At 43.1% G+C, this 16,902-nt stretch overlaps 2 protein-coding genes across 2 annotated transcripts in view; one reads left to right on the top strand and one right to left on the bottom strand.

The window, feature by feature from the left end:
• The window catches only part of T265_04715 (hypothetical protein), a gene marked incomplete at both ends in the record, with an annotated part of 59,371 nt that overhangs the window by 3,511 nt on the left and 38,958 nt on the right, over nt 1-16,902 (bottom strand). The window lies entirely within an intron of this gene.
• On the top strand, nt 1,132-9,824 carry T265_04714 (hypothetical protein; the record flags this gene model as incomplete). Its single annotated transcript, XM_009169518.1, has 5 exons — nt 1,132-1,191; nt 3,305-3,513; nt 4,756-4,924; nt 6,275-6,425; nt 9,631-9,824. 5 exons carry the CDS (start codon nt 1,132-1,134, stop codon nt 9,822-9,824), a joined length of 783 nt encoding a protein of 260 aa, XP_009167782.1.

Below are 16,902 nucleotides of genomic sequence, written 5' to 3'. Positions count from 1 at the left end.
TGATTCTCCATATTATAATTCTGTTGATTTATCAACCCTCATATAATGATGGTGTATGTGGAAGTTTATCTGGATGTGATTAGCCAAGAATACCTAGAGTATAGAGGTGGCATTTGTAAAGGGGTCACCCGTAAAGGGATTTCGCCTAATGCAGAAGCCCCAGGTATTTATTCAGGCAGTTTTTGAATAGCAACTTTTTATCCGATAATTGCATGAGACGTGACAGCCATTTACGTACATAGGACTGTGAATTCATTCATGCGTTCTTTGTAAAACCTCCAGTGACTTTGTTCAATCGCTCGAGTCTCCTGTCAACCATGGAGTGCACTACTGTCTTGTAGAATTCCGGGCATAGAGTATGATCACAGGTCGAATCAATTCCAACAGCCCATCGCCTTGGTCACCTCAACTTCCACTCCCTAATGATTCATTGACTTATGCCATGATGTGTCAAGATCGATCCAACCAGAAAAAAATAACCGGTCACGCAAACGGGCTCTCTATTGTCATCATCATTGTTCCACAGACGAGTCAAGCTTTCTGATATATTACTCTGCCCAAATTTGTGTTTGAGATGTATTCATTCAAGAAGGCATTCACTGTGGAAAGTGAGCGTTCTTTTGAGGTAGCTGGTTACCACTAGAGTATGTAGGTGGATGACACCGTCCACGACAAACTATTCATACCACCGATTACGTCAAATTCGGTCTGACTCGAAGTGAAATTCACTGTCATAGAGGAAACTACTCAAAATGTTGCTGAAAACTCAAAAGAAAGATTTGTGTCGAAGAGTTTTCAGCACACTTATGAGTAGTGCATTACGTCCATTCATGTGTCGCGATATCACGAATATTGTGCCTATTGAAACACCAGGTGGTCTGATGCAGCACATTCAGTTGCTTAAAAAAACACCATAAACGAGAGATTCAGCTGGGTTCCAGGTGAGTCTCCCATCAAAACCAAACACGTTTGCCAATGGGTATATTTGTCGAAATCTGTTCAATTTAGGTTCAAGAAGAACATAATGTCAACGGGACATCGGGGCTGCGCCTACCTGATGAGCCCCAAGAAGGACAAAACCAGTCGTGGGCTGTCGAAGAGTTTTCAGCAACCCAGTTAGTAGTTTCCTTTATGAAAACAGTGAAAAAGTTGGTAGTTGGTCAGGTTGCTGTTGATCTGTTGTCAAGCTTGGTAATTAGCTTGCGAACGTTCCGTTTCCAGTCGAGGGGACATCATCAGTGCACACATCCATAACTGCCTGTGTTTTTATAGTTTTCAAGGAGCATCTGGTACCCTCCCATGTGACTGGCTAATTAGTGAATGCCTTTGTTGCAATCCCATTGACCCGCTCACAATTTGCGTTGCATTGTGATCTGTACTTCTCAGAGTTCACTGGTCTGTTGGATAGCAACTTTTGGGGAGGAGATAAGGAAATGCCCACTCAACTGCGCAGCGACAGTCTCCTCATTTGGAGAACTGAGTAAGCCATCGCCTTTTCATCTGACGCTCTGCTGCTGATGATGATGCTGTCAAATTTCTTCAGGTGTATCCCAATCGAGCAACAGTTTTCCTCATCCACAGACTCACAAAAAATTGAGCAATTCCGCCTGTTCAAATCACAGTCGACACTTTTCATATTCATTGTTGAATAGTTATGTGGGCGCTGTTTTCAATATGCCAGTCCAAAATTTGCCCATTGGGTGGGCAGAACGATTTGAATTTTGATTGGAACCATGATAAAATAGACAAGTAACGTCTCCCTTACCTTCAGGCTCTGCCAGCATGGCTACGAAACGATGTTTTAAGTGGAAGTGGGTTGGGCACCTCGGTGTGGCAAAACGCTGCAGGACGAAGAATATAAGGGCATCTAAATGTGCTGGACAGGGCAAGCAATTGTTTTACACATCGTGAAACACGTTTGTGAAAGGACGTGCCTCGGAAAGAGAGACAAGTAGGGTCTGTTTCTAACCGTAGATTCGTAGCGTCCCTCATTAATATGGTGGATGGTGCATAAAAGTCATCTATCACGAAACGGACCCTGTAAATCTACAGCGTCTCCGCGATTAGTAGCAGACATCTCTAGAGAAAATCTAAAAGAACCGCATAAGGTTGAATTCGCGGATAGAAGAATTTTTTGAATCACATCAGTCTGGGGAAGCACTGTGTGTAAGCTGTCCGAGTTGAAGAGACAGGATTTTGAGTCAGTAGATCACGAGTTATCATTCTGGTGACCCAAACTCGATTCAAAGTGAGCTCTTTCACATTAGTTGTCGAGTTTTGCCCTGTTGGTCTTCACGCCTGTTTTTTGCAAATAAAGGTGTAAAAATGTACTCCAGACTTCAAAAACCTCTGAAGTAACTCCCAGCATGTGACGTAGAACACACTACTCATAAGGTTACTGGAAAATCTTTAGCAACCCACAACCGATTTTGCTCTTCTTGTGGCTCATCCGTTTGGCCTAGTCCCCCAGTTTTTGTTGGAGTGGAACATCTTAAACAAGATATTCAACTGGATTCAGCTGAGTTTCCTTTCATGGCCAAATTCATGTGCAAATGGGAGTACCTATCCAGAATACGTTTGCTTTTACACTTTGGGCGCAATTAAAACTCTCTGATGTTCTATTACTTTTATACATGCTTTTCAATGTGATCAGGAATGGTAATAGTGATGGAAACGTCAGGGAAGATTAGATAAGTGATTCCCCTCTCTGTTCACTCCCCCTCTCAAGAGAGTGTCCTTGAAGAGATTTGCTTTCAAAAGGTGGGTGAAAGGACATTGTACCGGAGTTGTTTAAATTACGAGAGATAGATTGCCTCCAAAGAAAGAAAGCCGCAACTAGTAAGCAGCCTAGTCACTCAGTATGAAATGTATCTGTTGTGAAAATTCTACTCCATACTCATAATCACAGCTTGGAGGCTTAGTTGGGCTGCCACTGACTAGTGTCTATTCAAAACCCACCGAGTTAGACAGTTATTCCGAACTGACACAGAAATGCCTTTTAGAGTATTTTTTTGACAGGTGGAGGGAAGGCTACCTTCCGAAACCCTCTGTAGTAAATGTGTGAAACACTCAGTGGAACATGAAATAGCACTCCAGTGGTTATAAATTATATAGCCTGTGAATAAGGCGTTGCCACGGCGAACCTTGGATGTTTGAACAGATGAACCTACTTTTGAAATGAGATTGATGAAACCGAACGTGGAAGGGAATTTTTCCAAAACCGGTCAGTTCTTGAGATGAGGAATAAGGGAGAACGAAAGAGAAGTCGAAATGCACTTTCATTATATGCCGCGTTGCTTATAAGATTGCTGGGGGATATACTCACAAGTTTGCTGAAAACTCTATGACAGTCCACGAACGGTTTCACCCTTCTTGGTGCTCATCAGTTAGGCGCAATCCCCGAGTTTCCGTCAATCTTATATTCTACTTGAACCCGAAGTGGACTGTTTTCGAGAAAAACACCAATTTGCAAATCACTTTGTCCTGGGCTGTCGAGGAGTTTTCAGCAACCTTGTGAGTAGCTTCCTTCATGGAAATATACTGCGATATCTCGAATACCGTGCCAACTGAATCATGAGGCGGCCTGTGTGCAGCACATTCAGCTGTAGAATATCATAAACGAGAGATTCAGTTGAGTCTCTCGTGAGAACCAAATTGATTTGCAAATGACTGTATTTCCGAGGGATCTTCGACAGCCCATGACCGGTTTCACCGCTCCTGGAGCTCCACAAGAAGACCTTGGCGTTAACGTGATGTTCTAACTTAGCACAAAATTGTACGTAAGTAGCGAACCACACTCATTTGCAAATTAAGTTGATCGAAAGAAACCAAGGAAGGCTACTCAAGATTGACGAGGTTCTCTGTCTTACCAAAATATTACCAGCAATCGACAGGCTTGTTCAACAATCGGTTGCAACTGGAAAATATCAACTAGTGAGCGTCACAGCTCCAGATCGAACTCCCAAAGAATATTTTAGCATGCACTGCAAGGAAAAAAGAAATCACGTGACAGTTTGGTAAAATTCACAAATTCACAACGCCGAAATATCAATACACCGTAATGCACTTGACATGTACCAAACTTGTACCCGGTCTGTATCTGACTTGTACCTGCCTTGATAATGTACCTGATAATGTACTTGACTTGAACAGGGGAGAAAATTAGACAGGACAAGAGAACTGTTTGTTTAACATTCCACCAAATAAATGTGAGGGGTCCGCTCAATAGTAGTACATGACGCTACGTGTAACAGTTAAGAAGACCTTATCAAGACAGATGAAAACTTTATCACCCGCAAGAACCGCTCGCAGAGGAGGAGGAGATCCATACTCAGAGGTCTCCAGTAAGACTGGTCAGAATGAAATCGGTTTTAGGATTAAAACAACCAGTGACGGATGAAAATGTACACCATAGAGCATGAGCAACGCACAACTGTGGCTAACCAAAGGGGGCAAGATCAAAACTAGTGCTAAAATTTGGAAGTTCTGAGGTAGTTCTGAGGGAAACGTAGATTGTTCGAGCAACGAGAAGCTGAAACTCGATGTGAGTGATCATTTTCACGGACAAATTAGTCAAGTGGGCGATTGTGGAAGTGGGACCAAAACAAAGCCTCTGCCCTGGCGAAAAGAAGAATGCCTCCACCGCGGAGTCATTCATTGGAAAGCGCCAAGTGAAGAGTTACAGACTATTGGACAGGGAAGCAAAACTGTCATATGCATCGTGTTAACAGAAACTGTATATCCATCTCCTCCTAGAAGGCATCTTCCTGAACTTTCCTGGATATTCATTGACTGTTTCTCCAATGCATGCAAATGTGACTCCACAAATTCCATAATAGATCTCACTTTTCAAGAGACGCGAAGCGGATTTACGAGAAGTTATACTACTCGCATGCCCCCATCAGTAGTATCCACCGTTGCACCGGTAGTAGCGACAGAAAGCCTATTTCTTGACACTGGCAGTAGACTATCAGTCAACCAGTATAAGACGCATAACACTTTGTTGAACACTATCCAGGAGTGAGGACTGTGTAAAATCAGTTCCATCCCAAATATGACAGTAGAATGGCTTCAAGACCCGTACAAGAAAAGCTGAGAAGGGAGATCGAGTTAACTGAAGGCTGGGATTGCAATCAACCTACCAGGTGTGCCTAAGTAAGACTGCTCAAAGAAAAAAGACCAAGGAGAGAGTGGGTGAATGATTGGGGGGATCAGGAACATCAAAGTGTATTGGACGTTGATAAAGGAATGGCGAACAGAGGTGAATGTGAGTGGACTTGGTAAGGTTGAATGTAGCAGCATCCAACAAGCCTCAAAAAGGAATGTCCGTAGATTCGACGTTCAGCGTTCACACAGTCATCTTTAGTCCGCGAAAAGGTGGATCTTCAATCGGACGGATTGTCCGAAAGCTTTACAACCAGTCCACAGCGTCAGCATGTGAAAGGTTAGCAATCAGGATGTCCTGTCATACTCGATCGGAGACCTCTGAGGCATCAATATGCACCCCATTTGGTTTCACAAGTTCACAGCTGAGATACTGCCAGGTCCACCAGACTCAGACAGGAGGACAGTTAGGGTCCTCAGTCAAGGCATTTGGCTCAAAATTCTGACAATAAGGCAGCGATGCTGCATGGGACTATTTCAGTAAAACTCAACCGGCTGATGAGGTACGCTATCCGTGTACCACCATAAGGTAACCATGAACTTTACAGACAGAAGTACATTCAAACTACATCGACCGACGCGTGGTGACATTCAAAGCGTACTGTTTAAAATATCTATTATTCCTGAAACAGCTTTCAGTCTGAAGCGAAAAAACTCAGCATTCAGAAGCAACTGGCGTGTCCTCGATAACTGCAGGGCCCAAACATTTTACGTTTGGGAAGTATGCGTAGGTGTCCTTATCCATGATTTGCCGCACCATCCTTCCATAAAAATTTTCAACTTCATTCCTCTCCTTTTTTTAATGACTCGTTTCCGCAGTCACAACAATTTTCATTATTCGATGTAATCTAAATTGACCCTGTCATGCAAACGTTCGATTTTTTCAACTGAAGTCCCATACTCATGCCGTATGTGGCTACCATTTAAGGTAATTTTGGCCTCTTTGTAATGTACTTCTCATAAGGTTGCTGAAAATCCGTCGACAGCCCACGACCTGAGAACATCACAAACGAGAGATTCAGCTGGGTTCCAGGTGAGTCTCTCGAAAGAACCAAATTAGTTTGCTAATAAGTGTATATTCGCTGATTCCGTGCCATTTGGTTTCAAGTAGAACGTAAGGTTGATGGAAACCCGGGGACTACGCCTACCTGATGAGCCTCAAGAAGGGCGAAGCCGGTCGTGGGCTGTCGATGGATTTTCAGCAACCTTATCATTAGTACATTACAAAGACATTCATGTATCGCGATATTTCAAATATCGTAGTGACTGAAACATGAGGCGGCCTGGTGCAGCAAATTCAGTTGCCTGAGAACATCACAAAAGAAAGATTCAGCTGGGTTCCAGGTAAGTCTCTCGAAAGAACCAAATTAGTTTGCAAATGAGTATATATTCGCCAAATCGGACTGCTTTCGAGAACTACATTCAATAGCAAATCAATTTGGCTTTCAAGAGAGACTCAACCTAATCTCTCGTTTATGACATTCTAGGTGAGTCTCTCGAAAAAAACAAATTAATTTGTAACTGAATGTATATTCGCTAATTTTGGCCTCATTTCCCAGATTGTGCTTTTTGAGGGTTTCCTGCAAAGGTCCTTCCTTCTTGCCTTCCCCTCTACTCCTCAGTTTTATTTCGTGTTCCCTTTTTTATCATGCCCATCAGCCCCGATGACATTCTGATCATATCACGTTCCAGGTGTCGGCCATACAATGAATTTTCCTCCATTACCGCACAAACCCCAACTGGTATATTAATTCCTTGGCGGGTCATGAATTCGCTGAATTGTGGGCGATGAGAGTCACTCAACAGACCGAAAGAAGCTAAATCACCAAATTCAATGGTCTGTTCTATAAACGTTTAGTTGGAACTTGTTTACTCACATGAATTTATCGGCTGTTTGGGTCACACAGTTCTTTACTCCGTCATCGAGTTAAATTTAGTTTAGTTTAGTTTAGTTTAGGGATACTGACTTCTCTGAAGACAAGTCAGCTAAACGGAGGTCCCATATTGCTGCTCAACTACGGCGATCATAGATCGAATCTCCTTAGACAATCGATGAGATTCGAAAAACGAATTCTATACCCTGAATCGTTGCACGTCATTGTTGATTTGGATCTTTGTTTCCTCCCTCGGATATGGTCAAGCAGCCAGCATAAGGTTTACGCAACTTGCAAGCTTATTTTCGGCCGGGAAGTTTAATATAACGAATACGATTGTCTTTGTATGAAAAAGCGTTCGAGGCGGTGTTCGAACCATGGGAAGCTCAGCCGCACAGCACTTTCTTCCGCAATCGGACTCATCGGCTGGGTTTTGATTGTACCCGTCTCGGACAGGTTTTTTGAGGTCAGCCCGTTTTTTGGCACTCATCAGAGGATCTTTTAGGATTCGCAACTTTTCGGGAAGAGAGTATAATAATCCATGAATAGCCTAACCTTTCTAGCTTAGTCAAAACCTGCTTTGTTTCGCGCCTTTCCACAAACTTTCAAGGATTCTTCCCTTTAATCACCGGTGAGTTTCAGATAGGGCTTCTTCCTGGAGTGTAGTCTTACGAATATGCAATCACTAGGAAGTTATCGCATCCAAACTTGTATGGTAGTTTTGTAACCACCATTCTCACTGCAGCACGAGGGAGTTTCATAAATTACCTACAAACGTTTACGTTGTTATTCGCTTGATCAAAGACACCTTGTCATAGTCACCTCACTAACCCTGTTCGGAGTCTACGTACAATCGATCATACTTCTTGGTAGTCGTACCTAGCGGTCCAGTGTACTTGTCAGCGCTTCATTTTGTTCCACCTATTGAATCCAGACTCGGATTTTCCGCCTTTTCCGGCCTGATAAATTTCATGTCGTTTTGGTCATTTTCTATGCCGATTCCGTTTTACTCGCGGAGACCTTTTGTGCGCCTAATCTGAGTTAGGTTGCCAAGGTGACCATACCAGCGCAAGGAAGATTGCTCAATCAAAACGAACGATACTTTGGAGATTAGGTGCCTACGTGCCCACAAAAACAGTTGCCTAAAGATGAGGGCATATGGACAGTGTTCAGTGCAATAAATCACTACTCTATCATGCTTGCGTCCCCCACATCGAACGCCGACTGCATAGGTTGTTCTAAAGGACAACAAATTTGAGGACAGACCGTTTACACATGAATGATTTTCATTGTAAAGGAGGCGAACCAAGTGAATGGTTGGATAAACACAAGAAATGTGTGTGCTTTTTAACCCATTTGGAAATTCAAAATAGCGATAAAAGCACCGGTTTCATTCTAGTTGGTTTACTCAAACTGTTCATCGTCCATTTGTCTTTGAATTTTGCGAGGATTCTGCCGACAACGATTGCAATATCTGGCTTGTGTCCGAGGCGATCATTTTTTGTACTCTAAGTTGTTCTGAAACTTAAAGTACACTTGTAAAAGACCCCCCATGATAAACAACCAAGTTGTGCTGCTTTTCCAACAGCAGTTGTCATAGCTTTTTTGACGGGCGAGATGAAGGTTTTAGTCTGACGCTACGGTCAATATTTTAGAGATGAGTTCCTTATCGAAGACTGTCAAATATATCACACAAACTACTCAATACTGCAGTCACGTGAGCATCAGTTAGGATGTTGTACTGGCTGGTGCTCGCTAACTAGCCTATCGAGTCCAATCGGAATTAATTCCGACAGTTACTGATAAACCTTTCGTGCGTACAGCAACGGCTTGTGCCGAATGATCAGAAGTTCTTTGAGTGGCCACATCTCTTAAAAACTCTGGACGATATTTGAAGCTCAACCTTGTGCCTTGCCACATTTACGTCCCTCGTGACCTTCGATTTGACTCTACATCCAATAGGTTGTGGGTTGCTGAATAGCCCCGGAATTCGATTAGGCACTTCTATCTTGGTTCTAAGTCTTCTCTCGATTCTACCAGTGTGTTAAGCAAATGTCGGTGAATTGTTATATGCGATGAGTTGTTAATGTGTGGTGTATGGATGGGTGATGATGACTGCGCCGTACAATCCATAGTTTCCTAAAGTCGCATTTAGTCTTTTCTTAAGAAGTTAGGGGCGCTCACAGTGTATTCTGAGGCTAGTAAGCGACTAGCGATTTGTCCCAAATGCAACTGATTTGAAAGTCACATGATCAGTCGCAGGACGCGGGAACGAAACGAAGCACAAGGTTGAGCTGCAATCACCGTCAGTGGATTTAACTGACCAAAGTGACTCAACTTTCTTGAAGCACTAGTGGTCGACCAGGTCAAGCCCTTGTTGCGAAGGTCTTCGGAGTTTTCCTGAGGTTAACTTGGTTCTATTAACCAGGTGCTGTTTTGTCAACAACTGGTCTTTTTTTCTCGCATACGCTTGACGCACAGCACTCCTGACAGCTTCAAGCGAAGTTATCTTTTTCTAATTGGCTGTCACATCAGTGAGGCTGTTCTCCCGTGATTAGCTTGAGATAGCTTAGTGGTTAATGTATAAGCTTAGTGATCGGAAGGTCCGCGGTTCAAATCCAACCACAAAAGCTTGACTGCCACTATCTATGCTTGGGACACTTAGCCAGACCTCAGTCATCGTACTTCCTTCAAGCATGCACCGAGAAGGTGCCACAGGTAGAGCCCTCTGTGTATGAAATCTCTGAAATACGATTAAATATAGATTTTATTCACCTGAAAATCTGACTTGGTTTTTCCAGGTATGTTGTATTGCATTATCTTGCTGATTAATCTCCAACATCTAATCTATCACAATGAGCCATTTCTTGAAGCATAAAGCTGCCACAATTTCCTGGAGCACAACTCCAGAAGTCACTGTCTGCTTCTGTTCAGGGATTTTTTGTTTGATGTGTCTATTTGACACTTATTCTGTCCCCCAGCTTCGAACGGAATAGAACCGACCTGTCCGTCATGTGGATAAGTCTTTGTGGAACGCTACCTACCAACTTGCTGATGTAAACGTTAAATGATGACTTTATTCCCTTCCACTTGCTTCACCTTTCTTGTCACCTGCCATGGCTATCCATGTCCCCACGAGATCCAATCAATAATCCGGAAACCTGCTCACTCGCCTACAATTTGATAACCTTGCACCATTCTTCATTACCACTAGCTATCTTCATTCACCAACGAGAATAAGTCGTGAAATTCGAACCACAAGAATGGTGCCCATCCAGCGAATAACAAGCAAATTATCGGTGGTTCTTCTCTCTTGATATGAACGATGTGCTACATTCATTCAATGAGGGGACCCTCCTAAGAGCATTTATAAGGTTTCAGAATAGAATAAAAATCGCTCCCTGAACCAAAAATCAAACGAGGGATTTAGCTGGGTTCCAAGTGAATCTCTCGCGAAAACCGAATTAGTTTGCAGGTGAGTGTATCTCGCTAATTAAGTGCGATTCGGGTTCGAGTAGAACATAAGGTGGATGGAGACTACGAGACTGCGCCTATCTGATGAGCCTCAAGAGGGGCGAAACCGGTCGTGGTCAGTCGGAGAGCTTTCATCAACTTTGTCAGTAATGTATTACGACTATATATCAATCGCAATATCTCGAATATCGTACCAACTGGAACATGAGGCGGCCTGGTGCAGCACATTCACTTGCCTAGAAACATCACAAACGAGAGATTCAGCTGGTCGCAAAACCAAATTTGTTTGTAAATGAGTGTATTCCGCCATACCTGTTTGAAAAGCTGCCCCTACGGCGATCGATAAAAAAGGACGAGAAGACTTAAACTTCCATACTTCAATAGATTGCCTTCCAAAACACTGGGCGTCCCACTTAACTTTGGTTGTCACAGAGTTGGTCCAATCACACTGACCCTCAATGGCTACAATGTATTCCGGCTCAAAATTTCCGCTTCCTACGGCCCTGGTTCTAATGATTAGCAGACACTCAACTGATGTACTCTGACAAATTCATGTTTGGGAGTAGAGATATTCTTCCGGAAAAATCTACCTTTTGTGTGTTACTACAGCATAGCCTAGTTATTATTACGTATAAGATTCAGTCACTCTTTGCGGTCCAATTTTATCGGTAAAAGCCAAGCCCCAGCTTCTGAAAAACAAACGTGTTTGGACGTCACACACTACTCGTTAGGTCACTGAAAGCTCTTGGACGGCCCACATCTGGTTTCACCCTTCTGCTTTGGGCTCATCAGTTACGCTCAGTTCCCGAGTGTCCGTCAACCTTGAACCCGATTTGCATGAAATTCGACAGATAAAACAAATTTGATTTTCACGGGAGACTCACCTGAATCCCAGCTGAATCTTTCGTTTATGGAGTTCCTCTTCAAATAAAGGTTCTGCTTTGGAACACTTCATTTCTCAGTTGATACGCGGGATTTCAGATGAGTCTCACGTAAAAACCAAACTCTGTTTGCTTTCAGGTTTTCCGAATGCTCGTCTGTGTGAAGGTGCAGTCATCTTTGTAGCTCGCATAAGCGGAACAAACTACGCTAAAGTTATTGATTCATACAATATGAAATTCACTCACACCTACAGGAAGGTTGTCCCTTTTTGTTCAACCTTGCGTTTTGTGTCGTGAACATTACTCTTACTGCTATATTACCGCTGTGCATCCCCCGCCCCCCCCCACACACCCCACACCCCCGTGCCCCCCCCCCCCCCCCCACACACCCCACACGTGGAGAAGAGACAATGAATGCCTGCGCTGTCCAACAAGGTTTGTGTATCGTTCAATCATTGTCTCTAGTCGGAAAAGTAAACAGGATGACAGATGTTCATACATTCTGTCCTCCGTGGTTTTTATGTAGGCCAGATTGTATCTTGGTACAATGGATGAAGTCCGATGGTGAAAATCTGTATCGGATTGAACCAAGACTGGAGTAACAATGACTTGTGAAAAGCATTCACCGATTTGACATGACTCAGATCAAAAACAACAATTACTGCGTGCGTAGCCTTTGCGGAATGAATGTGCTCGTTATCTGAACTCTAACTAGATGTAGTACAAATGCTATGCAACAGATCAGAGATAAAAGCCACGGCAGATGGTTAAGATGCTCGTCCGGTATTCAGTGTAAACGTCAGCTCCATATGTCTATCCGCCACAACCCGAAATCGGTTCGTCCTGACTGGTGGTCGTCATGCAGTCGTGGCCTGATAATTCCAGTTTGGTGATCGAGCTGGCGAAGCTTTTGTCCTGCCAGTGAGATTATTCTTTGTTTAGAAACTGAGAAGAACTCTACAGCTGTATCGTTCAACAGTATAAATCGTGCGAATCTCTATGGAAACTCAAACCCGCAACCTCCGGCGTAGTGGTTAAAGACTGAACCGTTCGGCCACGAAAAGTTGATCAGCGTGGTGTTTAACTCATACTTAGATAGGATATTGCCCCTACCTCATGCTTCATTCACGAAATCACATCACACAGTAGTCACCTTATGTTTGTTTCCTTGACTGACGACACCCCGGGTATTGGCCTTCATCACCAACGCACTTTGGAACTTTCTTGATTCGCAATCGAACTGTAGAAAGGCGTCAAATCACAGCTGCAGTTGTCTTCCCAACCGGTCCTCATCATGCTTTTTGCAACCGTACTTCAAGACATTGACTGGTTTCAATGGACAGCAACTGCATACTGAAGTACTTGTTGAGTGCATATCATCCTGTAAATGCAACCAGTAGTATGTAGCATCCTCGAAGTTATTCAGCAAATCTACAATTACCACACACACAAAGTGAGCGAAACGTTATCTACCAAAAAAGATACGGAAAAATTCCGGACTTACTTGGACTTAGTCACACTCAAGGCAACCATGCCAGAGGCACCTACAGACTCGTACGCTGTAGTGCTCTCTGAGACTAGCCGCCATGTAGTCTACTGAGCTCCAGTCTTACACAGTCTTACCGCCATACAAACAAGAGAGACTTGCGTGACCACCAGCAAGTCAAACTGTGACCCACAGGTTTCGTTCTTCTATCCTGTTCACGTGTAGCTGAATCATACTCAGTTCAATCTGTGGAGCTTTCAGTGCGGTACCGAGAGTAAACTGTTCACGCTCCCAGTCCTATTCGGTTGTTTCCTCTTCGCATTTGGAATTTTCAATAATGATAGCAAAACACACGACTAAACAACACCTGAAAGCAAAAACGAAGCCTTTCGTGTTGAATGGGTTCATGCACACAATCAGTCGAGCAATTTGGTTTAATATTAAAATGAATCACTACCCCTATGTATCTGACTCGGTCACGTGTGGACTCCCTCCGGTGTCTGCGTTGTTGTTGATGATGATGATGTTACAAGTCTGTCGTGCCCAACCCCGCGCTGCATGAGAGACCTATTCGATGTGTGTTGGATGAGGAGCAAAAAATCGTGTTTATCCATGCATGACGCAGTGAATGATAACAACCATATATCTGGGCTCTCCCTTGGGAAAAAGGAATTTTGTCCAAAAATCGATAGGAGTTTTGCGCCCACCTAGGACTTTGTTTTCCCCGGGTGTGAAATTATATTGCCACCTTCGTGATAAAACATTAATCTCCTGGAACATGGAGAAGAATTCCGTCAGGCACACAGGTAGAATGGAAAACAAAATTTCATATTACTAGTAAAAGCTGTGGAACCAGATGGCCACTTACGGATATTTATGCCGATTCCAGAATCATGCAGCCGCATTAAAAGAAAGTGTTCTGAAGTTCAGAAATGGAACCAAAAACTCAATCAGAAGTAACCTCTTTCGCGATCGTCTTCTTACGAAAGCATTGCACCGACCTCTTTGCTAAGTGATGCTTAAACTACCGATGTGAACTGATCTAAATTAGCCGGGAAAAATCGATAAAAGTAGGCTCGATCAGCCACGTTATTCATAAACAGAAAGTGTGCTTCTCTTCAACTCCCAATTAAGTCTACTGATGAAAGGAGGAGTTGTTCATTAGCAAACATCAACTAAACAGTCATAAACTGCTGGACAGGAAAGTAAACGTCTCATCTTAGTTTTTTTTTAAACTGAACAGCCTCAGGCGTATTCCTGAACTTTCGTGGATATTCATTGACTATCACGCAATTGTAGCTCCAGAGGTTCCGTAATAAACCTCACTTTCCATTAGGCATGATGCGGGGTTACGAGAAAACAACATACTGCTCGCACGCTTCATCAGTAGTATTCGCCTTTACAATGGGGACCATTCGAAACGCGAACTCTCGAACCATACCAAACAACGTGTAGATCTAAGTCAGAGGTTTGGATGCATTCCATTCTTCAATTGACCCTTCCAACTGATACAACATTGGTCTTTATACTTAATTCGGAAACAGCTCACTGTGGGGCTGAAGACATTTGGTAAAAAACCATACAAAAAATGTGAAAGTATACAAAGTGGGCTCTGTTAAGTGGGAACCTCGGTCTGGATCCACCGATCATTTTGTGTTGTTTATTTCTCGAACAATGTAAAGTTATCCAATAAGTCCGTGCGCCAAGTGGGGCGGGGCAAGTATAACGATGAAGGTCGGAATGATATCGGGTAAGTGAGAAGTGAAAATCAGAGGAACCTGTAAAAAAACTGTATTTATTTTATGATGTCAGACTGAACGTTATACATACTGATTGGAAAATATTACTGAAGGCTGGGAACTTGGAAGACACAGCGTTCGAGATGACGGATTATCTAACCAGGATAATCAAGGCTCATGTCCTTAGCTGAACAGGAGAGTCAGTCAGAGATTCCGTGAATTCGAGCTTCGATTGTACAGCTGCTCAAAGGTTTATGCCCCACAACGACCAAATTTTGTTTAGTACAGTATCAGTTACTATGCCGGCCGGGAGTTAGACAAAAAGGCTGGCTTGAAATTGAACTGATGAAAGCAGACATTAGACTTGCATTGGTGTGCTCCAAGAACCACTGATCGAATGTACACAATGGGCTACAGGACAACTTGTTGAAAAACTTTGAATTAAACAGTCATGTAAAGTGCTTGAGAAGATAACAGGCTGAATCCCCGCTTTATCCACCTCTCTGCGCATTTCAATGGCTAGAGGATGAAGTGTTTTTCCTTATGAGCGGCGTATAGTGAAGGGTTGTTTAACCTCATCAAATTTCCTGTCTTGGGTTCCCTTATTTCAACTAGCTGTGTTTTTTCTCCACTTGAAATCTGACTCGGTGGTCACTGTTTACCAGTGTGACTCATTTTTATGGTCTACTGCACTTTCGAGTAGGTCTAGACGGTTTTGTATCGTTTTTTGCCGTACTGCTACGGAGTTCCAACTGCTCAAATCTAGGTCAAATGAGACCTTTTTAGATGGCTCTCCGTAAAGGTGACCCCATGCAGTGTTGTTAATGACACGACAGAAAGGCAACTCTTACTTTTGGGATACAACATGCCAGATGCAAAGCGTTCCTATTTCTACAAAGCGTACAAATTGACGATAGCAATTTGAATCATGCCAGTCTTAAGTGGTTCTAGGAATCGCCCTACATATTCAGTAGAGATTTCATCACATCACGTGACCACGTATTGATTAGCTCATCGAGTAACGGCTTCTTCGTATATATGACTTGAATGGATTGCTCTTTCCCTATGACATGGTTGGATTCGGGCAGATGGGACGCCATTATATCTGAGCTATGTTTTCTGCAAATTGCATTCTGGTTTGTGTTTTTGTGACAAAGTCTTGTCGTACGATCAAAAAGTGAGAACGAACAGTAGCTGGTGGTAGAGCTCGCTAGTTCCAAAGGAACCTAAGCTTGAACAAAAACTTATGCATAGATTAATGCTCATCAAATCAACAAACTATCTTTGTCGCCTGATAACCAGTTCAGCGATCGTGTCTCTCTATTGTGGATGCGTTAGCCCTCACCAATCTACGGGCTGTAAAAGTTTGGATATCAATCGTCCTGGGTTTCCTTCCAGCGTCAATAAGTTTTCTAGAGGCTTATTTCCTGTGTTGGTTGTAGTGGAAGGAGAAATGCCTTTCGAAGCGAAGTTTTCTATTGATATACACGAACTATACGGTTAAAAGCCATCAGACACAGTTTAAACATCTCATCTACACTGAGGCTTTGAAAAGTGCACAGTCTCAAATGTCCCCCTGGACATTCATGGATGTTCTTAAAATAATAAACAAGAATGAATGAATACTGCAAAGTGGTTTCATGATTCCCGTAGCAACATTCACCGTCCATCCGAAGCTTGGACACCGGACCAAACACTACTCTCATGCTTCATCAGTAGTATGCCCCGATGAGGTGATGGTAAGAGAAATATAGCCTCACACTGAATCAGCAATGGAAGAAATTTCAAACTAAATATACCGGCACCCTATCTGGAATTGGTTTCTATGGATGCTGCACTGCATACACTTATCAGCCTTCTGTCGAATATCAAAATAAAAAATAGCGTTGAAATATTGTAAAGTAGGTGATATACTTGTGTGCGTCGCTGATGATATCAGCACAGTGTTAAACAATTCCACTTTAATTCACAATAATGTCATGGTGGCTCCTGAATCACAGTTAAACTTTCCTGAGCTACGCTCCGAGTGCAGATGTAATCTTATCTGAGCTCCTAAATTGTTGAAACCAATGAACGTCGAATTTGGTTGGCTTTTGGGGAAAACCACTCGCTGTTCACTGAAACGTAAGTCATATGCTTTGTGTTAGTTTGCCAGAGCCCAAGTACATTCGTCATTCTCGCCCTCTTCCCAACACTAATCAGTGTGGTATCTTCCTCCAAAACAATCCCATTTGTGTCTAGACGCAACACGCTACTCATGAGGTTGCTGAAATGTCTTGTACAGC

Source organism: Opisthorchis viverrini (genome assembly GCF_000715545.1).
Source record: "Opisthorchis viverrini unplaced genomic scaffold opera_v5_81, whole genome shotgun sequence".
Lineage (NCBI taxonomy): Eukaryota > Metazoa > Platyhelminthes > Trematoda > Opisthorchiida > Opisthorchiidae > Opisthorchis > Opisthorchis viverrini.
This window is presented reverse-complemented; position numbering and strand designations above follow the sequence as displayed.